The 25,055-nt window shown below is 42.0% G+C and overlaps 1 protein-coding gene across 4 annotated transcripts in view; it reads left to right on the top strand.

Annotated features, from left to right (window-relative positions):
* The first annotated feature begins 13,918 nt into the window (after window positions 1-13,918).
* The window catches only part of MLLT3 (MLLT3 super elongation complex subunit), a 139,870-nt gene continuing 128,733 nt past the window's right edge, over window positions 13,919-25,055 (top strand). For all 4 annotated transcript variants that reach the window (XM_062017875.1, XM_062017872.1, XM_062017873.1 and 1 more), the window contains exons 1-2: window positions 13,919-14,093; window positions 14,636-14,816. In XM_062017875.1, the coding sequence (XP_061873859.1) occupies window positions 14,082-14,093; window positions 14,636-14,816 (193 nt within the window). In that variant the 5' untranslated portion in view covers window positions 13,919-14,081. The remainder of the gene's footprint in view (window positions 14,094-14,635; window positions 14,817-25,055) is intronic.

The raw sequence follows: 25,055 nt of genomic DNA, 5'->3' as shown, positions 1-25,055 counted from the left end.
ATATCTCTACCTCCTTCCCCCTCAACGGTGAGGGGACCGGGAATGGGGCATATGGTCTATCCGTCTCAGATGGTCTCTGCCACTTATTTCTCTTCAGGGAAGGAGGGCTCCTCCCATTCTACCCTTGCTCCAAAGCAGGGTCCCTGTCACAGGATACAGTCCCTAAAGAATCTCCAGTGTGAGTTCTCCCCAACAGCTACAGCTTCTGCTCGCAAACTCCTCCAGTGTGAGACGCCTCTACAACCAGCAGCATTCCGGGCACCTTCTGCTGCAATGCTGCCCTCCCACAAATTCACCATCCCTTCCAGGCCCCCCTGGAGTGGGGTCCTAATGAACTGCCAACAGATCCCTACTTCACCACTCCTCTCCACAGGTTGCAGGGGTACAGCTGCCATCTCACCATGGGATTCAGGTGAGTCCTGCACACCTCCTCCTCTCTTCCCTTGCTGACCTTGGGGTCTGCGTAGTCGCTTCTCTCAACTCCTTCCACCACCACCAGCTGGGAAAAAGGAAGAACAAGGAGAACTCTCATCTTCTTGTTTCTTCTTCATAAAAAGTGATCATCGAAGCATCTAACTGGCTCAGCCCCAGAAGTGGGTCTGACTCAGAGCCAAGGAAAGTTTCAAGTGACTTTTTACAGGAGCCATCTTTACAGCCTGCTCCCTGATACTAGAAACAAATCCACACAAACCAATGACATATCTTTGTAGATTTCAGTAAAATTAATTAAGTAGATGTCTCCTATGTTAACATAATGGTTATTTTACCCCGAGGAGATAGTGCTAAGTGTTTGGCAGATTGTTCCTGGGTTGTTGATCCAAACTGAATGACAAGATAGAGAAACTGGCCTTCAAATGCAGATATTTTGTGTGCAGGGTAAAGCAGCTTTGGATTTGTAAGCATTGCTGTATTTCACATTTTGCTTCATGGACAGAAGTGGCCAGATGGGAAGTGGTTGTAGGCAGCAGCTTGTTTACTTTGAGTTGTTCAGCCCTCTCCAGTTGTAGAATGTCTAGTGGCTGGCTCATTCACTCACCCGTCTCATCCTTCCACAACATCTGTCTCCATTAGATGCTGAGATGTACAACACAGTTCTGCATCACTGGGTGCAGATCCTCACCTTCCTTGTTCCAGTTAAGGTCTCCCACACCTCCAGCTCTTTTAGCTAACAGGAGAAATAAGCTTCTGTTTTGCATATACTGGTTTAATTTTTTTTAGAAAAATAGATAAAATCCAAACTCTTTTGGAATTAATATATGTAAATTGAAAACTATATTCAGCTATCCAGTGTTACATAGTTTCTGGTTTCTAGAAGACCAGCAGTATGTGACTAGGTTTACAGTAAGAAAAAAAAATAAAAACACCTAGAAGCTGCCCCTGAGATCCTGAGCAATGTTGCCTGGATGGAGACGAGGAGTTTTCACAGTTTAGAAGGAATAGCTGAATCAGTTGAAAGAAGCCTTTACATTCGACTGGAGAGCAGCCAGAGCAGGGTCTCTGAGCACCTGGACACAAATTGATGAAGGGGCTGATGAGATGGCCAGGGTCAGCCACTGCCCAGAGGTCCTGGGTCAGCAGACCAGAGTGATGATAAATGTCAGAGACCCGGATAGGAAGTGGAGGCTGTGGTTCATCTTCTGGACTAGCAAGGTCCAAGGCTGGACGTAGGCTTGTCTGTGCTGTAGCTAAGGAAGGCCTTGAATGAGGGATGTGCAGCTCCTGAGCAAAGTGGTGAGGCTCTCACCAAGGCTCTTTCTCACACAGCTTGTGCCCAGCAGTCTGACTCCGTAGTGGGGCATAAGCACAGGCAATCTAAGCCCTGGGGAAGTAAAAGGATGCAGCTCATAAATGTCTCCTCCTTTATTCCTCCTTTATTCATGTGGTTTGCCCTTAGATTTCGGTATGTCTGGAGACTCTTAAACCACTTATCTGAACACGCTCCTGGTGTTTATACCTCTGCTGATTTGTTAATCTGATTTTGTTTTCAAGCACATAAAACCCAAAATTACAAGCAGGTTTAGATTATTGAGGTGTGACTACAGAGATCTCAAGAAGATTTCGGTATTGTGCAATTTTACTGTAAATATTTCCTTTCTACATTTTAAGGTCTGTTATTCTTGTAAAGCTATCATTTGCTTCCAGGTTTCCTGCCTGTAAAGCTCTCATTGCCTTCAGAAGCCTATGATGGCATCTGTGAAGACTTTCATCCCAAGGCAAAGTACTTGTCATCTTCTAAGTCATGTTTTAAATGTACTAACATGGAATAATTTTTTGAACCAAACTTGCACATTCTACGTTAATTTCAATAAATGTCTCTGTGTAGTTACTCAATCTTGCTGATCAATAATTAAAGCTGTCAAACACATCTTTGGCTGCTGCAAATAAAGGTAGTCCTGCAGTCTGTGGAAAATATGTCACACAGAATCACAGAATCTTGTGGGTTGGAAGGGACCTCAAAAGATCATCTAGTCCACCCCGCCCCTGCCAGAGCAGGACCTCCTAGGGTAGGTCACACAGGAACTCATGTTCTTTAGAGGTCCCTTCCAACCCTGAAGATTCTGTTAATCTGTGGTTATGTGATTCTGTGACTGTATAGTATCTGCAAGCTTAGGCATTTCCGTTATCAGAGTTCAGTCAGTTTTGTGGCCAAGGGTAAAGCTGTATTTGAGTATTGGTGGGGGGGAGGGAGTGCGGAATCTTATTTCACAAAATATGTAAATAATGATCTTTTTGTCCTATGTGCATTAAAAACTCCGTTAGCTAAATTAGTTTTATTGGTAACTTCCAACTTAGGGTAAAGGATAATGCTTGAAATTTCTATGATGAGGACTTCTATCAGGTCGGGTTTTATAACAAAGACAGAAAAGTGGTATAGATCTTCAAATGCAGCCTTGCTAGGTACTTTGCCACCACTATTATTCTTCCATGACCTCAGAGTTAGGAAACCATAGTGAACCTGAAAACCTGGGTGGGGCACAGGACCATTAGACTCTACATTTATTTAACTAGACAGAAGGTAATGTCATAAACCTTCAAGAAGCCTGCTCAGGAGTATATTAAAACAAATGAGCTATTGAATATTAGGGAATGGCAGTCATTGGCATTGAGGTTAATGATATCACTGATTCATTTACATTTACTCTGTATGTGTTTGCAAGACAAGGCTTCAGTTTTAGTGTTCTCTTTGAATTCTTTTGGATTTCACTTGATCTATCAGTTTAAGGATTAAAACTAAGAACTGGTATGAGCCTTTTTTGACAAGTTCTGCAAGTACTTATTTTCACATAGGCAAAGCTAGTGATATGAAAGGGATCAGCAGTATGACAGAAGTCTAACGGCATTAGGGACCTAACTGTTGAAAAAAAGTTCAGTGAAACAATACTACTTTTTCTTACTACTTAAGGTTGCTTTTACATTTCTGTCTTTGCCTGGTAATTTATTTTTGTTTTTTGCTGTCTTTCCTTTTTATGTTTTTTTACTGCCACTTACATTCTGCAGGGATCTTATAGAGCTGTGTTTCTTATGATGTATGTTTTCTGTGCTCACTGGAGTTAAATTTCCTTTGGTTCCACTGAAGACTGCAGGTGTTTCTGGAACACCTGAAATTTTAATCTCATTATTAACAGAATCATTTGTATTGAAACAGTTTCCAATGTTTGCAGTAAGATAAATTACACCAGTTAAACACTTCTTTGACACAAAATTTCCATCTTTTGTTGACTATAGAAAGCGACTGTGAAATTTACTCCTATTGTAGAGTGACTTTCAGAAAAGTACATTGCAACCCATCTGCCTCAGGATTCTGAAACATGGATTCTGAAAACAGACTATTGGTGATCTGAATTCTCCCCCAAAGGACTTGCAGGCCTCCTGGCATCAATTTTTAACAGATTCCCAGAATCACAGAATCATTATGGTTAGAAAAGACCTTTAAGATTAAGTCCAATATTTTGTAATATATTGTCCAAAATTTGCAATGTTCTTTCAAATTCTACATTTTTCAAAGCATTTCTAATAAGAAGTAATAGTTGAGCTAGCTATAAATTCCAGTCCCTCTGGTCTCCCAAACTACCAACCTACTTTTAAAAAAAAATATTTTTTCATATTTTCAGCTTTTTTTCTTGGCCAAGCTTTGTCCTCATTGGGTTTAACCACTCTACTTTGTAACATGTTTTGTTGTCCTTATTCAACCCATAGTCATTCAACTCATATTCAACATAATCTCTTTTTATTTCAGTTCCCCATCCATGAAATTGGGCCAAAACTACTTTTTGAATCAGTGAGAGTATAAACATGAGTACATTAAAGATAGAAACAATTAAGAACCTGTGGTTATGTGAGTACTTCTCACTGATAAAGAGTTCTGCTTTTCCCTAGGATTTTTTTACCAAGGTACTACTAATCTATTCCAGTTTCTCACTCACTTTCTAGTGATAGTGGCAATAAGGAAGGTTTGACTGGTTCATGACTCTTACAATAGAAACTCTGAAGGTAGTGTATCCAACTTTTCTGACACTCCTGTAACCAAGCTAGAGGATGAGTAGTCTATGACCAAGACTTACTGGTCATCTTGCACATAATGATAGAATCATAAAATGGTAGGATTGGAAGAGACCTTTAGAGATCATGTAGTCCAATCCCCCTGCAGAAGCAGATCCACCTAGATCAGGTAGCATAGGAACATGTCCAGGTGGGTCTTGAAGACCTCCAAGGAAAGAGACTCCACAACCCCTCTGGGCAGCCTGTGCCACTGCTCCATCACCCTCACAATGAAATAATTTTTTCATATATTTAAGTGGAACTTTTTGTGTTCCAGCTTCATCCCATTACCCCTTGTCTTGTTACTAGCTACTATAGAAAAAAGGGATGTCCCAACCTCCTGACAACCACCCTTTAGATATTTGTAAATGCTAATAAGATCTCCCCTCAATCTCCTCTTTGTAGACTAAACAGTCCCAGTTCCTGCAGCCTTTCCACGTATGAAAGATATTCCAGTACACTGATCATCTTGGTGGCCCTGTGCTGGACTCTCTCCAGATGTTCCTTGTCCCTCTTGAGCCCAGAACTGGACACAGGACTCCAGATGAGGCCCCATCAGGGCAGAGTAGAGGGGGAGAAGAACCTCCCTTGACCTGCTGGCCACACTCTTCTTGATGCATCCCAGGATGCCATTGGCCACCTTGGCCACGAGGGCACATTGCTGGCTCATGGTTAGTTTATTATCAACCAGGACTCCCAGGTCTCTCTCTGCAGGGCTGCTCTTCAGCAGTTCAACCCCCAGCCTGTACTGGTGCATGGGGTTGTTCCTTCTCAGGTGCAGGACTCTGCACTTGTCCTTGTTGAACCTCATGAGGTTCCTCTCTGCCCAACTTTTCAGCTGGTCGAATTCCTACTGAATGGCAGCACAGCCTTCTGGGGAATCAGCCAGTCCTACCAGTTTGGTGTCATCAGTGAGCTTGCATCCAGGTCATTGATGAAGATGTAGAACAAGACTGGCCCCAGAACCAATCCATGTGGAACTCCACTGGCCACAGGCCTCCAACTCGATTCTGTGCCATTGATCACCACTCTCTGGGCTCTGTCATTCAGACAACTCTTGATCCACTCATCCAAGCCACACTACTTGAGCTTTCAGATGAGGATGGTATGGGAGACAGTGTCAAAAGGCTTGCTGAAGCCAAGGTAGATGACATCCACTGCTCTCCCCTCATCTAGCCAGCTGGTTATGCCCTCATACAAGGCTCTCAGGTCGGTCAAACAGGATTTCCCCTTGGTGAAGCCATGTTGACTCCCCCGATAACCATCTTTTCCTTCATATGTTTAGTGACAACATTCAGATGAGTTGTTCCATCACCTTTCCAGGGATGAAGATGATGCTGACCAGCCTGTAGTTCCCTGGGTCACCCTTCCTGCCCTTTTTGAAGACCGGAGTGACATTGCCCTTTCTCCAGTTCCCAGGCACCTCGCCTGTCCTCCATGATTGATTGAAAATGATGGAGAGAGGCTTAGCAATCACATCAGCCATCTTCCTCAGCACTCTTGGATGCATACCATCAGGACCCCTTGGCTTATGAGCCTTAAGCTTGGCCAGGAAGTCTTTAACCTCTTCCTCTTCTACCCAGGGTAAGTCCTCTGCTGTCCTGGCCATCCTGTTGTCCTTGCTGGACTGGGCTTCCCGAGCGCCTGCATTGGTAAAGACTGAAGCAAAGAGGCATTCAGTACTTTGGCCTTCTCTGCATCCTTGGTCACCAGGGCACCCTCTGTGTTCAGCAGCAGGCCTGTATTCCCCCTCATCATCCTTCTGCTGCTGATGTACTTGAAAAATGCTTTATTGCTGTCATTAACTTCCCTGGCTACATTTAATTCTAGAAGGGCTCTAGCATTCCTAGTTGCACCCCTGCATGCCCTGGCAATGTTCCTATACTCTTCCCAAGAAGCCAGCCCCTGTTTCCACCTCTCCTAGATGGCTGCTTTCTGCCTGAGTTGTCCCAGCAGAGCCTTGCTCATCTATTGATCTTATAAACTCATCTATTGGATAATGGTCAGCTAACTTTACTAGAGTGGCTAGCACAAGAACCTAATGCAGATGGAGGACGGTTACTTAATTCCTTTATGCACTTTGGTTGATTTCTAGTGGTGAGTTCTCCGATCAGGTGTTTTTGTCTAACTGGAGTATTTCCTCTAGGGGCTACACCATTGTGAGGAAATAAAAATCTGAATACTTCCTTGTAGGTCTCTCAACAAGACATTCCATTCTGAACAGATATCCATCCCTGAGGCCTTTAAACATTGTTTTTTTGGGGTTTTTTGGTTTTTTTTTGTTTTTTTTAAATCCTCTATACTATAATATTTTGCATAGCCAAGATTCCATGTTTGCATTTATCTCTTGTCATTACTTCATCCATCTGAAATGGCTGGTAGTCAGTTAAAAACTATTTTATGTTATTTTATAAAACATAAAGCCCTTGCTCTTAAAGATATTTTGCACTGACTAGGGTTTTAGTATGTTAACAGCTAAAGTGCTTATTTTCTATTTGATTTCTAATTAGAAATGGACCAGCAAATAAAACCTCAAAACCTCTGTAGCTAACTGAAAAAACAGAAGATCCAGAGAGGGTATTCTGCCATTAGTTCCTGACAGACAGATAGGCATTATAAAGCAGCTTATATATATTGCTTGTTGTAGGTCTAAGATCAGCTGTAGGCTTATTTTAAGTTTTGGCTCGGGTTCAAACCAGCATCTTAACATTGTAATCAAAGAATCTGGTTTGGATCAGAAACGAGCTATAATTTTATGTATTGTCTGCATAAGGAAATTAAATACAGAGAAATTCAGACCGGTGATTTATTTAAAAGGCATTGTGGTTTGCATTATAGCCAGTAATATTAGCTGTTTTTTGAAACATTTAAAAACAAGGCCTATGTAAAAAGTCAGTCCATATATTTGAGTCAGAAAATTTGAACTTTAAATGAAAATTTAAAACAGCTGTATTTGAAACACTTAAGACAATCCAGTGTGTCCAAGTGAGCTGGGAAACAGTCTCCTTTTTTTTTGTGACATAAGACATATCTGCTTTGTGTAAGAAAATAATAGGAGGCAGCAATTAATTTCAGCTGTGTCTGGAATCACCTACAGTATAACTATGAAATATGGCTCTTGTTAGGTTAAGTACAGTGCTGTACTAAGACAGCTATGCTGCTTCCAGAGTTAGCTGTATATTGAGCAAAAAATGTTGACTTACGTTCCATCTAAGTCAGGGATCTGGGATCTGTGTGTCACACCACAGCATGATGTAGGTATGTCTGGAAGTGTCTAACCATAATGACTTGTGCCTGCTGAGAAGCCTATAGCTACATCAGTTATTTCAACAGACGTAAAATGTGCAAGCACTTTTAGCAGCTGATCACATGAACCTTTAGGTAGTTAAATACCTTTAAGAATATGACCCAAATGCCTCTTTTTTTCCAGCAGCTGTATAATTATTCCGTGACAAACCCAGTTTTAGCAGTACTGGATAGTGTTACTAGAAAATTGCCTTCATCTTTTTAACTGTGTAGTTCTTTGAACCAAGGTCTTTACTTTCTCTTATACATATGTTATGGGTTTGTGTGGAGCTGTTTCTGGTAATGGGGAAAAGGCTGTAATGATGGCTCCTTTAAGAAGCTGATTGAAATTTTCCCCAGATTTAAGTCAGACCCGCCTCTGGGGCTGAGCCAGTTAGGTGCCTCTGCAATCACTTTTTAAGAAGAAGGTGGAAGAGGAGGGTTCTTTATTTCTGGGAAGTGGTAGAAGGAGTTGGAGGAGAGAGAAGTGTCCATGTGGACTTCAAGATCTGCGAGGGAAGAGAGGAGGAGGTGTGCTGGAGCAGAGACTCCCCTGCATCCCATAGTGAGATGACACTTACTGTCCCCCTGCAACCCATGGAGGAGAATGGTGAAGCTGAAGTCTTCTGACAGCTTGTGGAACACCTTACATGAGGGGTGGTGACTGTGCCTGGAGGAGGCCATGAATTTGTAGGAGGGCAGTGTTGTAGCAGAAGATGCCCAGAGGAGTCTCACACTGGCGTGAGGAGGTTGAGGAAGTCTCACACTGGAGGGGTTTGTTAAGGACTGCATCCTGTGGGAGGAACCCCACATAGGAGCAGGGGAAGAATGCAAGAACCCCTCCTCCTCTGAGAAGAGAGAAGCGGCAGTGACCACCTGTGAGACACTGACCACATCCCCCATTCCCTCTCTGCCCCCACCACGGAGAGGAAGGAGGTAGAGATATTGGGAGTTGTGAGCTGAGCTCGGGAAGAAGGGAGGAGTGGGAGGACATCTTAAAGTGCTGGCTGTATTTTTCTTATCATCCTGCTGTGTTTTTGCTTTCTTTCTGTTCTGTTTCTAGTTAGTAGTAGAATAAATTGTTCTTATTTCCTTCCCTGAGTCAAGCAGTTGAGTCTGTTTAGCCAAAACAGTAACTTCCCTGACCTTGCCTCAAAGCACAAGGTACTTGATTATCTTTTCTTCTTCCATCATGCTGAGGCCTCTGCCATGCAATGGAAGATGAGGGTGTGAATGTGGGGGTTGACCAAGAGGCTGTGTGGTGCTTCATTGCTGTCTGGGCTTGAACCATGACAACACGTAATTGCATCCATCTGCCATAATGAAATCAAAGAATGCTTATTTTAACTGTTCATCCAAAATGAATAAAATAGTTACATCATTTTGTCACTTAAGCAGCTCAAGATCGTTCTTTGATTCTGGATGAAGTTTATGTTGGGAATTTGTGAATCTGATTTTTAAATGTCTGTAATTGCATCACAAGCCCTTCAGCATGAATACAAATGTTATTTTAATTTTGTTTGTTTAAAAGTCAACATTCCTTCACAACTGACATACGAAACAACTGCCTTTGCTTTTTCAAATTTGAGTAAGAATCTGCATGTTTCTAAGCATGCATTACTCAACGGAGTGGTCTCAGTTACATAGTTGAAAATACTATCAGAATTAATAAATTTAGGTAAAGAAAGGATTTCCACTATCACACTGATGTGTGATATAGGAAAACAGCTTGTATTGATTCGATCCTATTCCAAGTCAAGAGGAAAATATTTTTCTCCACACACAAAAGAAATAAAAATCAGCATGGAAGGACTTAGAGCTATGCAGCTCCATTCCTTCTTGTAGAATCCCAAGTTAAAGATATTAATATGGAGTGCAAGTCTGTGCCAAAAAACTCAACTATTTAAGGGATCCTGAAAAACAAAATTGTCTCACTGGTACCTGTTAAGAATAAATAATTTTTCCAGTTACTGACAACCTTATTTTGTCTTATTCTCAACCATGACACAAGCTGGAACTACTGAAGAAAAACATCTCCCTTTGGTGGAAGATTTTTTTTCCTCTTTTCTTTCCAGTTTCTTCTACAGATGAAAGACCCAGCAACCCTAATTATACCTTGCAGTCGAGACTCTGTTGGACACCTTCTCTCTTGTTAAACAAGTTCAGATATCACCAGTTGTAAAGCCTAATAGCTACTCTGTTTGCTTATGTTGTTACTAAAACTTCTCTTTTGAAGTAGCCTGAGTATAAAAGCTGTTCTGCTCATTTATGCTTTAATTCTGGTAACATAAAAATGCCAAAGATACCATAAAGTAACAGGACAACCATTGAAGCGATTACAATTTTGTGGCTTTCAGAAAAAAATTCCCAAAGATTCAGAAGGGACTTTGGTGTCTTGCCTTTGACATAAGAGCTAGCAGGAACACAATGACACAGACTTTGTGGAGAAAAAAAAGACAGTTCTACTTTCCCTTATCTGATTTATTCTCTTTTGCAGTACATATATTTGATGCTACCAGGCCTAAATGAACCCTTCCTTTACTGGAAATTAGTATAACAGAAAGAAAGGGGAAAAAAAATCTTATATTTACAGCCTTGTGGGTATACTGTGTAAAAAAAAAAAAAAAAGTCATCATGGCTCTTAACTTGCAAGATAGTATAGATGGATGCTGGCAAGTGAATGTACATTCAGGATCAGGCCTTCTTTCTAGCTGTTGCTATGGATCATTTTTGTTTTTTACACAAAGGAAGAAATACATTTAAACAGGCAGAAAGGTTACAAAATTGTTCTGGTTTCATCTAGGATAGAGTTAATATTATTATTAGTACAGTGCTGTGTTTTGGATTTAGTGTGAGAATAACATTGATAACAGGTTGATGTTTTGGTTGTTCCTCAGTAGCACTTGACTTAAAGACTTTTCAGTTTGCTGTGCACAAGAAGCTGATATAGAACATGTCCAGGACCCAAACCAGACAATGGGATATTCCATATTCCATATTCCATCCAGAATCCCCAGATTCTGCCCCAGAATAGGACAGAAATAGATTCTTGAAGATATCAAACAGCTATGTAAATAAGGAAGGAAAACACAGCCAGTGAAGATCTTTGAAGACTTGTCCAGAAATGTAGAGAGATACTGTAAAAGCATTTATTTTCTAGCTAGCAAGATGTTTGGAAACAGGAGTTCATATTATAGCATTTCAAACTTTATATTCCAGTATACATTCTCTGAATAAAATAGTGCCTGTATCTGAATTTCAGGACAGCATTCTGTAGTCCTTGAGTCTTAAAGCCATGGGTACAGAGAGTACAAAAGAGGCTTTTAGTACTGATATCACAGTCACTGAGTGTGGAAATAATTCCATAGACTTGTTTTGGTAACAAATCTGTATCACACAGCATTTTTCTGCTTTCTTCATAATTGTAGTCAGTAAGATAACGTGTTCAATGCATTGAAAATATATATGAAACTACATATGTGCAAAGCTGAAATACCCAATGAGATGTGTAATTTTAGCAGCCTGTTTAAAAAGGATACAGTCTTTATGGATTAAATCAAGATTTGCCTGTTACTAATTTAAGTACATTTGTCTAATTTTTAAAGGCAACAGTAAGAAAGCAGAAATATGCATCGTAATTGTCATTAAACTATGTATCTATCTGACACACTGAGAACAGAGCAGTAGCACTGTTCTGATAGTAGAAATGCTCATCTTCCATTTCTTCACTGTGAATTTTACGCTTAGATTAGCAGTGTAATGTTAAATGGGAATTTAGGTGAGGAGGTAGAAAAAAACAAAGGGGTGGTGCTCCTTTATATATACAATGTAAAATCATCAGTGCTTCAAATTTATTGTTGGAGTAAGAATCAAACACTTGCAATAGGAGTTGCAATTCTCAATAATAAAAGGTCATATGTGTTTTGAAATTAAGTATATGCCAATAACAAAAGGCAAAAATACCTTTAGTATACAAACATATTATTGTTATTGGGAATGTTACACATTCAACTCTGCATTAAGGTGTAAAAGGACATTGTGGTTAAGTGCAAAAAAATGAGTGTCTTCTGCATGGCATAATCCCTCACTGACTCAAAAATGAAGTCTGATTTCCATTTAAACCAAAGGGATCTAGACAGCCAAATGCTCTTGTTGATCTCTTCTCAGTCCTTACAAGTCCTGTCAGCTACTAAACACTTGAGAGCAGCTCAGCCACAGCAAAAACGGAACCTGTCTAGGAAAAGCGCTGGGGATTCTCAGCATGCAGATGCTACGTTCAGATGGGCCCTGACACTTGGAACCTTGCTGCATGACCTGTGATAGTGGCCCAACCTTGCTGTCCATGTGCATAATCCTTACGCCAGTGAGGATTTACTTGTCTTGCACGTAAAAAGTTTTAAAGTGGCCAGAATCAGCTTTGATGGGTTTATGGATGCTGAGGGACTGCTTATACACACTTGCGAGCCCAATTCAAGATTAGTAGAAGATAAGTGAACGACTACACCTACACATTGTGATTTTAAAACATGGATATTCATATATTTGATGGGTCAATGGTAATACACTAAGTCACATTGTAACTTGTGGAATTTTCACAAATCTTATTCATCCTTTTGTGTTGTTATTATTGCATTTGTTGCTTAAGGCTTGCAACATCTCTAAAAAAGTTACAACACAGCTCAGTACTTTTGAAGGAATTATTACATTATGCTAGGATTTCGATAAACTAGATTTCTCGTTCCAAGGTGAGAAGGCGAACTGCGGAGGGTTGGAGACTTCTGGAGAGGTCAAACGAGGACATCAGCGCAAGGACTCCGCGCGCCATCTCTTGGTGAAATCGGGGTCGCCCAAGGAGGTGTTCGGTTTGTCTGTATGTATGAATACCGCTGTTGGAAACGGTTGCTGTGCTGATTGCGGATTCGCTGAGTTGTAATTGGCATCAGAGAAAAAGAAAATCAAACAGATAAAACCAGTTTTCAGTGTAGCAGTTGCTATAGATAACTTGAGACGACTTTTGTGGCTGTTGGAAAATAATCGCCTCATGAGCTTCAGTACCGCGACTGAGGCGTTCACAGTAAATCACTTCGAGCTCGCCACTGGCATGCTTCTGTGACATGAAGCAGCATCTTATCTCACATGGTATGGAGAGGATCCGGAGACTGTTGAGGTATTAACTGTTATTTTAGAAGAGTATCAGCCTGCTAACGGTAGAAACAGCAATTGTCTGATAAATAATCCGGAGTGTCGTTTCCATGCTCCTCATCACCTGTCACACCTGCAAAAGCATCTTCCTCCTTTTGGTTTTGCAATAGGATTTATTTGGGGCTTTTCAGAAACGTTTGTTTGCGACAGTACAGGGGACAGAGGCTGAGATTTGGGGAAGAAGGTCCTTCTTTTAGTGTACCTTCGGCACAGGGAGTGTTTTTACTTAATTTTGGCCGGAGATCCCTTACGGGCTGAGGCCGGCAGCGGAAGGCGACGGACGAGCGGTCTCGGCGCGTTGCCGTTTCTCAGCTCTGAGATGTTACTCGCTCTCCCCGCTGGTAACGGCGGACGCAAACAACCGCGATTTAAGCAGTGGCTGACAGGCTGGGATCCCGCCCGCCGGAGAGCGAGTGGCCTTGCGGGAAAAGGGGGGCGCGGAAAGAGAGGAGAGCAGGGGAGGGCTGTAGCCCCCCTCCGCCGCGCGCCGCTTGCTCCCGCTCTCTTCGCTCGGCGTCGTCTCGGTGCGGCGAAGACGTCCCCCGCGGACCTCTTTTGTTCGCAGCTGTCCGCACTCAGTTTCCCTTCCCGCTGTGATGGGGTGCAGCTCGGCGCTGCTGGGGCAGCCCCCGCCCCGCCCGGGACGCGACCCCCTCCCCTCTCCGCTCCGCCCCGCCCCTAACCTGTTGCTCCGCGGGCCGGCGGGCGGGGCGGGGCCTGGCGGAGGGGCTCGCGGCCGCGCCGCCGCGCGCCATTGGCTGTGCGGACCGCCTCGGTGCCCGCCCCCGCGGCACAACTGTTCTGTCTGTGTCTCGGTGTCAGCTCCGCGCTCGTTGCGCATGCGCGGCGCGCGCGCGTCAGCCGGCGGGGCTGCCGCGGGCTCGGTGTGGTGCGAGGGAGGGGAGAAGGCGGAGGCAGACAGCGGGAGCGGCGAGACGGAGAATGTCCGCCGCTCCGCCGCCCGCCCGCCGTCGCCTTCGTGTCTCCATGAATTAGCGCTGCGGGGGGGGCGGGGGACCGGAGCGCGCGGCTCCGGCGGTACCGGCGCCCCAGGCATGGCCAGTTCGGTGAGTAACCGCCGCCCCCGCCCGCGGTGCCCGGCGCCACCGGGTCCTCGCCACCGGGAAGGGGCTGGCGTGACGAGGAATTTGTCTTTGCGTGCGGCTTCGCCTGCCCTCCCGCTGCCTCCCCGCCGCTCCCGGCAGCGGCACGGCGCACACACGCACCCGGACGGAGGCGGCGGGTGTCGCCTCAGCCATGTTCCTGCCGCCGCACCGGGAGCGGCGAACGCGGAGGCGCCGGGAAGGGGCAAGGTGTGACTCTGACAGCGGCTGCCCGCGCCCGCAGGACGGCACCGCGGGCCGGCGTCCACGCCTCCCGAGGGCAGCCAGCGCTCTTCTACGCCCTCGCCTGTGGCGCCGTGTTTTTTTCGTTGCTGCGGGGTTGCGTCGGTGCCTTTCAATGTTTGAGCCTCTCGCCAGGTTTACTGTACCGTTTTTCCCGTGTGTCCCCTCATTTCGCCTGCGATGGGGCTGCATTCCCCCTTGGCCGCCCGCCCAACCTATTTCCTTGGACGCTCACCGGCCGCTTCCCGACTCTTCCCCTGCAGTGCGCCGTCCAGGTGAAGCTGGAGCTGGGGCACCGAGCCCAAGTCAGGAAGAAACCCACTGTGGAGGGCTTCACTCACGACTGGATGGTGTTTGTCAGAGGGCCCGAGCACAGCAACATTCAGCACTTCGTAGAGAAAGTCGTCTTTCACCTGCATGAGAGTTTCCCAAGACCGAAAAGAGGTAGGTGGGACCCGCCGCGTGCCGTCCCTATGGGACAGGCCTGCAGACCCCGGCGGCGGGCGGCCGATAGCGGGGTCACTCCCCAGCAGAACGTTTTCCAGCCGGCTCGGAACGGGTTCTGCAGACGGGCCTGTGCCGGTCTCCGCGGAGAACAAAAGCGGCCGGCAGTGAGGTGCTGGGCTGACGGTGGCCATTCTCCCGCCCTCCGTGGGGCTGCGCGAGGTTGGCGGAGACTCCTTTCGGCCCTTTCCCGCCTTCGCCGCCGCGGGGATCTCCACTCGCGGCTGCCCAGGGTCCCGGCTCCAGGGCCGACGATGAGTCTGGGTCCCGGCTCGTCCCGGTTTCTCGCAGCTCGGTGGCACGGGTCTCGCCTCTGTCTCGGGGTAGATCTGCGCCGGAACTTTTTGCCCACGTGTTGTGTGCTTCTGGCTGGTGTTGCTTTCTCCCGATGTGCCAAGTATTTGGTTGGGATAGAGAAGCCTGGAAATGTGCTACTGATCTGGTTTTGGTACTTGCGTTTGGAGTCTCCCAGCATGTCACTTTCTGCCTACTTCTCTGCTTCATCTTCTCAGCTTACCCCCCCCCCCCCCCCCCCCGTTCTTAAGTACCTGAAAACTTCTTGAGAGGTGTGTGTATGTGGTGCATCCACATAAATTGGGCTGGAAGTGATGTAAGAAAACTTTTTGTTTTTAGATCTGATGCCCGAGTCCTTACTATCCTGATTATCATAGTTGGATTAGTAGAAGTAACGGTCCAAATAAAAGAAGTGGGCAGGTTTGTTTAGTAGACACAATGGTTAGTAGTTATTTTTCATTAGATCTGTAATTGGTATTGGCATCTAGAACTCCTGCAGTTCCTTAGAACAGCATCATCATAAACCCTGTCTGCTTAGACCTAGGTGAGGAAAAATGAATGTTCAGGCACCAAAACACAGGAAATTGTTCAGTGTTGAGATAAAAAGCTTTTTTTTTTTTCTTAAGAAAAAAAGAAACCGTGACCTTTTTAAATATCCAATAGTATGTTGTTTCCAGAATATTTTCTTTTCTCAAGCAACAAAGTGTAAAACTTGTACTATTTCAACTGCTGAGATGATCTTCTAAGGTATAACCCATTAGTTCCCTTGTATTGTCATAGAGTCAACACATTTTTAACTGTGATGTAGAAGGTTTGTAGTGCATTATATGTAGTACTGCAGTATTTGTGATTATTTAAATTGCCCAGATTGCACTATGGAGTCTTTATCCCACATGGTTTTAAGTCAAAGTGGTGCAAAAACTCTTGAGAATAGGTCTGAGTAGTCTGGGTAGGTGAGATAGTATTACCTATATTTGGTGAATTACATGCTGTATTGAAGTCCATGGTAGAAAGTGTTCTGTCTGCACAGGGGGTGTTTGTGATGCTCTCAGCTTTTACTATCCGTGCTTTATTTATTTACTTGTCTGACTTCAGGGAATGTGACTCTGCAGCCTAGACTTGGGGGTCAGTTGCTAGATGTGATGTGGAGCTTGCTAATAAGAATGTACTTTATGACTTTCGCAAGTGAAAGATGCATGGTAAGCTACTGGGAGTGCTTTGTGTCTCCAGCTTCTGAGTTTAGTTATGTGGTCATAAGTTTAGTTAAGCCATTGTTTTTAAGTGTTTATTTGGGGGGGCTGTTATTTGCATGTATCATTTTCATGATGTGGCAACTACTGGGAGAGGTGCCAGCTTATTCAGTCCCAGAGGGGACTTGTACTCTGATTGCTCATGAGTAGGGTTGTAGAAGAAGACAGCAGCCTCCTCAGTCCAACAAAACTGACTGAGCATAAACTCGGATGGCGACCACTCCTGTCACATCAGGGCTTTGCCTAGCCTCCTAAGGCTACAACAGTCAGGCAAAATAAGACAGGTTCCAGAAGAGTTGGGCCCCTGAAGTCGGTGGGATGAGTATTGTGATGCTGAAAGTGATCTTGTATGAATTACCTTGCCAGTTTTCTACTCTTGAGAGGTGTTTACAAAAGAGGTGGTGATGTGTGCCTTGTAAATGAGTGCTTTTTGTTTGTCTTTCTAGTTTACTGATACAGTGACAAAATTAATCAGAAGTATTCTAAGTTTACTTGGCTCTGTAGATCAGCTTGGTTAGTTACATTTGGCCTCAGATGGCCTTTGAAATGATGTGTGAAGTGTGGAATATTAATGGAAATTGTATGCTTGCTGAAATGATACACTTGGTTGTAGTGTTAATGAAACTATTTGTTTTCTATCTCTTCCTCTGAAGTTGTATATTTTAGTGTGAGAACTTGGAGATACTTGGTGAGTTCTCAAACTTGAACTGACCAAAAGTAAGTACTAGCATACTGACATCATACTAGCATCATAACACTTATTTCTCTGCTGACTGATCTTTTTCTGTCTGGATTCATAGTGTGAGTGGCTGCTCTAACATGTATGCTTGGAAGGTGAAGTTTTAGTTCATGAAGTCTTATCTGTAGAGCTCACAGATAATTTTGAAAATTAAAAATCCTACTAGCTCATAGTGTGTTTCTGTTGCTAGGTCACTTTTTTATTAAGGATATAGTCATTCCAAACATCAAAGAGGACAAGAGAGATTAATTATTTTTAGTGCGTTTGCCTTGTGTGTTTTGGTTTAACCCTTGCCAGGTTGCCCCAACCAACTCTTCCCAATTCATATATTGAAGAAGGTGTCTTATGGTATAGAATACCCCTTTTGCTAGTTCTGATCAGCTATCCAGCCGTGCCCCATCCCAAATTCTTGTGCACCTGCTTGCTGGCAGAGCATGGGAAGCTGAAAAGTCCATAACTGAAGATAAGCACTACTGAGCCACAACCGAAACATGCATGAGTTATCAGTACTTTTCTCACACTGAATCCAAAACATATCCCTGTACCAGCTACTAGGAAGAAAATTAATTCGGTCTTAGCTGAAACCAGGAGAGCATGTTCACAAGAGTAGCTATATAAACTGTCAGTTTACTGGCTACAACTCTGTCTTTGTTTATCTGTTCTGGCTATACTAGGGATTTTGAGACTATGAGAGGTCAGTGGTGAGTTTGCAAAGATGTGTTCATGTATTTGTTCTACTAATAGTTGCTGCAGAGCAATCAGGGTGGCACCCCAAAGTGGTATCAGCTTTAAGGTAGAAAAACAGCTAGGAACAATGCAGTTGTTAGAGCATAGAGCAGGTTGGTTTCTGTGTGTAGATAGCTGGGAAGGTGATTGCGACTAACAGGGAACAGAGTGTAGGTAAGCTGAAATGACCTCGTAAAATAATTTCCATCTTTCACTATGAGTCACTTTAAAACTTGAGCTTGGCAGTGGTTTTATTGTTTTCTGTTAGCCTTATGGTGATGCCATTGTTCAAGTCTAGCTGGCAATGAAGCACTGCAGAGACTCTTGGTCCCTGCCTGCTGCCTCACCGCACCCCATAGGGTGTTAGAGGCCCCAGTGGGATGAGTCGAGAAAAGATAGCCAAGGCCTTTGTGGATTGAGACAAGGACAGGGAAGGCTCTCTGCCAGCTATCGTTCTGGGCAAAACAGACTCAACTACTCAAAGTAGGGAAAGAAATAAGAGCAGTTTAATCTACAACCAACTAGAAACAGAACAGATAGAAATCAAAAAAAAAAAAAACAAACCCAAAAAAACCCACCAGAACAGGGTGGTGAGGAAAAATAAAGCTAGCACTTTCTTCCTGAGCTCAGCTCCCCACTCCTGATATCTCCACCTCCTCCCTCCTTAGCAGCACAGGGGAGAAGGAATGGGGTCAGGCCCTCACAGGTGGTCTCTGCTGCTTCTCCCTTCTCAGAGGAGAAGGACTCCTCACATTCCTCCCCTGCTCCAAGGTGGCTCCACACGAACCCAGGACAGGTGACCAAGTGCTTCAATTTGTCCTTACACAATGGAACATACACAGGCACTTTCAGGGACTGGTTCCTATTACTTCCCCTGTTTAATAGCCTGCTCCTGCCATTGGCTTATATGAGTAGTTTCATGGAGGCTGGCTACAGGAGTACTTATATTAAAGTAGACCCATGCCCAGACTGAGTTTTGAGTAGAGTATGGAAGACCAGCTCTCTAAAATAATCACATGATTATAGATTCCCCTTGTTAAAGAAGTCTTGTATATTTTGTGATGCTAATGTAAATTGTTAAAGAGAGGACATAGAGGCTTTTTGAGATTATAGATTTACTTCAAAGCATGTGTTGCTTACCATTCATTATTCATGTGAAGAAAACAGTGCTATGTATAGCAGTGCAGTGTTTCAAAGCATAACTGTGGAGCAAGATATGTCACTGCATTATGGTTAGTTTTGATCCTCTGCAGTACTGCCTCCAAAGGAAGAGCTATTGCTCCTGTGTGATAAGGGGGTCTCATGATTTTTTTTTTTTTTTTTGGATGTTAAGCGATGTAGAAGTATTTTGTTACTTTACCTAATGAATGCTTGTGCTCTGCAACAGCAGTCTGACTTAATATTTGTCTTAATGTATTTCAGTTGGGTAAAGAACCACATGATATGTTTCAACGATTCATTGTAAGTACACATCAAAACTGTATTGGAACTAGTGTGGTCTCTGTTGTTCAGCTTCTATTAATCAGTAGTGCATTTTAAAAAATAAATTTTTTCTTGCTAAACAAAGTATTGGGCTAATATTTCTGTGCTAATGAATTAGCCACTTTTAATATTGACTTAGACACTGAAATGTTTTAATTTAAAAAGTAAAGAGAAGTTACTTTCCTTTGTGGAGCTAAGGAGAACAAGAAGTTCTACAATGATATTGCACAGGGATGAAAGTGGAGATGCTTATTGTTCTGCAATAGGATGGGCCAAGTTGTAACATTGTTCTAGAAAGTCCACATTTCCAGTATTGGTTGTTTTTGTTGACTATTAGTGCAGAATGAGATGTTTTGAAAAGACAGCTACTATAAAATGTGATGATGATTTCTTTTTAGTAAACACATTATTTCTCTCCCCAAAGGAAAGCTGTTCTAGCTTTGTTCCTATAATTCAACTACATGATATTTCTGAATAGTCTTCCTTAGAAAAGTTACAAAACCTCCACTGTTGAATGTATTGTCTTGTAGGAGTTCAGGAGGAAGAAAACTTTAAAAGATGCAGTATCTATTATCATTGGCAACTTTTCAATTACTTGGTTTCTTGAGATAACTTTGTGTCAGTGGCCATGATATTTCAGACCACAGTGAAGTAAGAATCATTTGGCACAGGAAATGTGGTGTGAAGATCAGTGGTGTTGTGGGATATGCCCTTCTTGGTCGAGGGAGTTGTCTTGTAAGCCTGTGAGATGATTTCAGATCTGACATCATGGTGCATGGTGACACACTGTGTGAACAGCACCTGGTTCTGCTGCTTCCATTTTTGGTGCACAGCAATGTCGGTGTGGAGTGAAAACTGCAGTAAGAGCACCTTTCAGTTGCTTGCAAGCTGTTGAGAAAATGCATTTGTAGGTAAAGCTTAGTGTAGGACACAGAATTTTATATCCAAAGGGAAAGCTGCTTTTTTATATTAAAAACAAAAAAAGGGAATTTTGTGGCTTTCTAATGCCTTATACACTACCTTGCAATGAAAAAGTGCTAATCAAATTCTGCTTCTGTTCATTTGTATTCACTGTACAAAAAAACAAAGTAAGTCAGCTGCATCAGTTGCTCAACCTGTGACTGACAGATGGGTGCGGTTTCAAGATGCCGTTAGGCTCCTCCGTAGAGACGTTTTACTTTGCTACTTGAAAGGAATGTTCAAATTGAGACAACTTTTTTTACAGTGACATTGTGATCCTCTTGTGGAAGCACATTTCATGCTATCTTTCAAAATAGTTGGCTGTAAAAATGCCTTACGAAGTTCCATAAAGTATTTCTTGATAATATGATGACCAAGAAAATTATTGAGCTATCTTAGAATGAACTTTGATAAGGAAAAATGATACAGGTCTCCCTTGATGACTCTGATTATTGTTTTCTAAATTTGCTTTTAGAATATTTTAATATGTTAAGAGACCCATAAGTTGGAAGGCAAAGAAAATCCTTATTTTTCCGTTCTTCCTTTCTTAGAACAGTTTTACTGATTTGTTGACCACAATGCAAATGCTGCTGGTTTTAGTAGCTTGCGTGTTGTCTTGCAATATTTTGGAGAAAGTGACCAAAAAAAATCATCTTAATTACTGTTCCTGTTTGGGTTTACTTTTGTTGATTTTTTTAAATGCTAAGGATTTAAAAAAAGTCCTTGCTCCTTTTATAGTCAGTGAGAGGCTTGACTCTTTACTAATTTTAGTCAATTCAGTGGTATGAGGATAGTGACCTGCAAGCAGATTTGTCTTTTACTGTGTGACTTGAGTTTCCCCTTTGTAGCAACTAGTGTAGGCAGATGGTCAAGATCAGCAAACAGGCAGTCAGTTTTCTGGTGGGTATTTTAGTAGGATATTCAAATGCAGTTGTTAGAACTTCCATTAATTTTGCATATGTTTTGTTTAGATTTTTTTGTTCTTAAATTTTGCCTAAGCCTAGCACTGTAGATGTAATAGTCATGTGGGGTTTTTTTTCCATCAGTCTTAAAAATACAGGCTTGATACTGCACCTTTTAGTGCAGGTGTTGTTATTAGTTGTAAAATGAGGATATTGTTAGCTGTCCTGATTGTATGTGGGATATAGATAAATTCTTCCTAGAAACTGGTACAGTGCTGTGTTTTGGATTTAGTGCCAGAATAATATTGACAACACAATGTTGCCTTAGTTCTTGCGGAGTACTGCTTAAGTTAGATGTTTTTGAGTTTCCTATGCTTTGCTGGCAAGCAGGTGCATGTGAAGCTAGAAGAGAGCATATGTAGTTATTAAACTGTTCTCATCTTCAGGAAGATTTACTACATTTTCTTTTTTTCTAATTCATCTCACTGTGGAGGGAGTGAGTGAGCAGTTGTATAATGCTTAGTTGCCAGCTGAGGTTAAACGACAACATTGGGCATAGATTTGCTCATGAGTAAATTTAATCTGTGGCTAAATGAAACTTCTGATGTCCAGTGGAGAGTTTTGTTTATTCATCAGGAACCTTTTGAGATTTAATGTTGCTACTGTGTGAATAAGAGGCTCAATAGCTTTGAGAGTACATGTGTGTTTTCAAGTGCACTTTTTAGTTGAATCCAATACTAATTAGAAGGCCAATTCACAGCTTCCTCTTTTGAAGAGAAGCAGGAGAGTTTGAATATAGAGAAGCTATCAAGTTTCATCTTTACATGAGTACCATCAGTAAATAATAGGTGACTTGGATAGTAAAATGTTACATAGGAAAACCTATTTGTAATAAATGTTTTTCCTCCCTGATATGCCTCTAAAAGTGATCACGTTCCATGTCAATGCTTAAGCTTTATTTAGAAGTATATAGTGTTATTTTAAGTGTAGGACTTGATTCCTAGATAGGACAGTACACATCTGTTTCATCAATATACAAATCTGTTAATTGTTTTCCACCAGAAGTGATTTGCTGTCTAGGAGGATTTGCATTGTGTTTAACTGAAAATAAGTTAACTGCAGACTGAAGTGTGACAGTGGACTCTTAAACTTACTCAAGACCTATGATGACCATATAGTCTGTAGTACCTCAGCATGACAAAGTGTGAATAACAAGGCTGCTGCCTCCTTCAGTGTCATGAACTTCAGGTTTTTAAAGCTTACTTGTATATATCTTTGTGTTTTAATTGTGTTGTGTTCAGTGTGTGCTTTTTTCTTTGTTTGGGATGCATGGGATGTTTCAGCTTGGTTCCTTTCCCTGCCAAAGTGTTTCTGTAAGGGCAAATGCTGATTTGTCAGAACTAACTGGTAGTTCAGACTCTGGTTTCGTAAGTCCTAAAAGATGTACCTAATTTATTTTGCTTTAAGTTAACTTTGAATAGCCTTTGATTGCTGATACAGTGTTTTTAGTTTTAAGAAGCTATGGTTACATATTTCTAAAGCTACATTGTTAATATTCTATGGCTGTAAATCTTCTGGATTTTAAATAGTAGGAAATGTAGTTTTGGGGCTACTGTATACAAGCTCTTAGTATAGCTGTATAATAATACTTTGCCTACAGAAAGCCAGATTCTTTTGTGTAGCATCAGTTTTGTCACCTCTGTAGTAAGATAAGGGGGAAGATACCTCAAAATGTTTAAATCATGAGAGTTTTATTTGTGTAGTTAAATTTACTTAAGAAAATGGAAACAGCTGGGTTGATATCTTTTTTTTTACTGTATTTTTGTATGTTTTATATCCTTAGAAAGCTAGCTATGTAAAATCTTTAAACCACTTAATTGCTGTTACAGGTTAAATATTCTAAACTGCAAATAATGATATCTGAAGATTTTCTGTGCTGTAGTAGTAATGATCTGGGAAATGGTTTGTGGTTTGTGGGGTTTTTTTTATCATACTATTCAAGGTATGAAGGCTGACCTTGTAACAATGTTGTGCGGTATTATTAGCATTGTTTTTTGGTGTATTTTGTTTGGCTTTTTAGCTTTGTTTAAGTTCAGGTTTTGGGGAAAAATGTTTGAGGGGGTTTTTCTGAACTTTTATTCTGGTAGAATCTGTGGAAAAGACTGACAATTTGGTAGTTGCAACCTGTAAAGCTAATTTCTAAATGTTTGATCCAGAATTAAGTCTGGAGGTTGCTGCAGGTCAACTACATCGGGTTTTATGAGATTTAAAGTGGACACTTGTGCTTTTAAACCAGCAAAACTTAGTTAATGTGCAATTTTTCTGTTGCTTCTCTTCCTACTAGCGATGAGTGGACATACATGAAAACGAAAGGAACAGTAAAATACTGAAACTTCTGTGTATTTGCATGAAAATCAATTTCTCATCTTCTCACAAAACACTTACTTTGTAATTGATAATGATGTTTGTTTTTTGTATAACTGTTGGCTTTTTGCTGTGCTTTCTGGTAGTTAGAAGGGAGGAACAAACGAGTATTTAAAATATCTGTATGCTTCCTGAGATATTTTTGTGGGAATTTATTTTAAAAATAAATGTATAGTACTGCCTTTTGTTAACGAACATGGCTACAATATTGATTTTTGCAAGGCAGAAGAAGATTTTACAAACTCTGCTGATGACTTAAAATCTATTGTTTGGTACCTGTTAAAAACTGAAATACTTCTTTTTGGACTGCAATTTATTTAAATAATATTAGTGGATAAGACTGTGTTACTGTCAGGCAGTCAGTAATCAGTTTATCTCCTCAGTGTCCTTGTGATGGTGCTCCTAGGCAGCGCTTCAATGCTTAACTCACTCCCTGCTTCCCAGCTACCAGTGTCTCATGCTATTCATCCTGAGCTGAGCTCCTGCACTGCATCTGGCTCTCAGAGTTGAGGTTTGTTTCTTTGAGCCCAAGGGGGCTGGGCAAGTTTGATTTAAAAACCTGTCACATGCTATGGTAATAGAGGTCTCAATAGTTGTAATTTTATGTAAATAATAGCTGAAATACCATTTTTACATACACTTCAGACCCATTCTCAGCAGTTACTGAGTATAAATTACCTTCATATGGCTTCAGTAACCTGACCATAATTCTATGTAAAGAAAAGTCCAAAACCTGCCCAACATTGCCTGATGATTTTTTTTTTTTTTGTGGAGCTTTCTGAGGAGACTTTTGCTTTTGTGGTTTTGTTTTGAGGTTTTTTTCAGCTGGCCCAATCTGAGGGCACAACATTTTTAACACGCTTGTTTTTTAAGACACGTATGCCTATGCTGTAAGATGTGTGTATTTTTCATGTGAGGGTAGATACTGAGGTAAACATGAAGATATTTGTTTTAAAGTGGTAATCACAGAGATTCTAGTGCAAACTGCATTATTATACACAGTAAACAAAAATAAAAGCAGGACTGATGAAGGACTGTGAAGGGGATTGATTTTTTTTTTTTTTTCAGGTGACTGCTAGGATACTGAGTAGTTTGTAGTAAACTTCAATTTACTATTTGTGCCCACTGTTCTAAAGCTTGTACAGAAAAACTCCGCCCAACTCAATGAAATGCTAATTGTATTGCACATTCTAAATAGTGGTGTGAACATAATATGCATCTTGATGTTACATATTAACATATCAACTCATACAGTGTTGATAGACATGTTGTAATGCCTTTTTAGGCCTGTAAGGGAAATTGAGGACTTTCTTTGTATACATAGAGGGAGATGGTATTTTACTTGTCATGGGCTGAATTTAAGGGAAAAATCATCCAGAAACAAACAATTCTAAGACGCAGT

This window comes from Colius striatus, chromosome Z (genome assembly GCF_028858725.1).
Source record: "Colius striatus isolate bColStr4 chromosome Z, bColStr4.1.hap1, whole genome shotgun sequence".
NCBI classification, from domain to species: Eukaryota; Metazoa; Chordata; class Aves; order Coliiformes; family Coliidae; genus Colius; species Colius striatus.
This window is presented reverse-complemented; position numbering and strand designations above follow the sequence as displayed.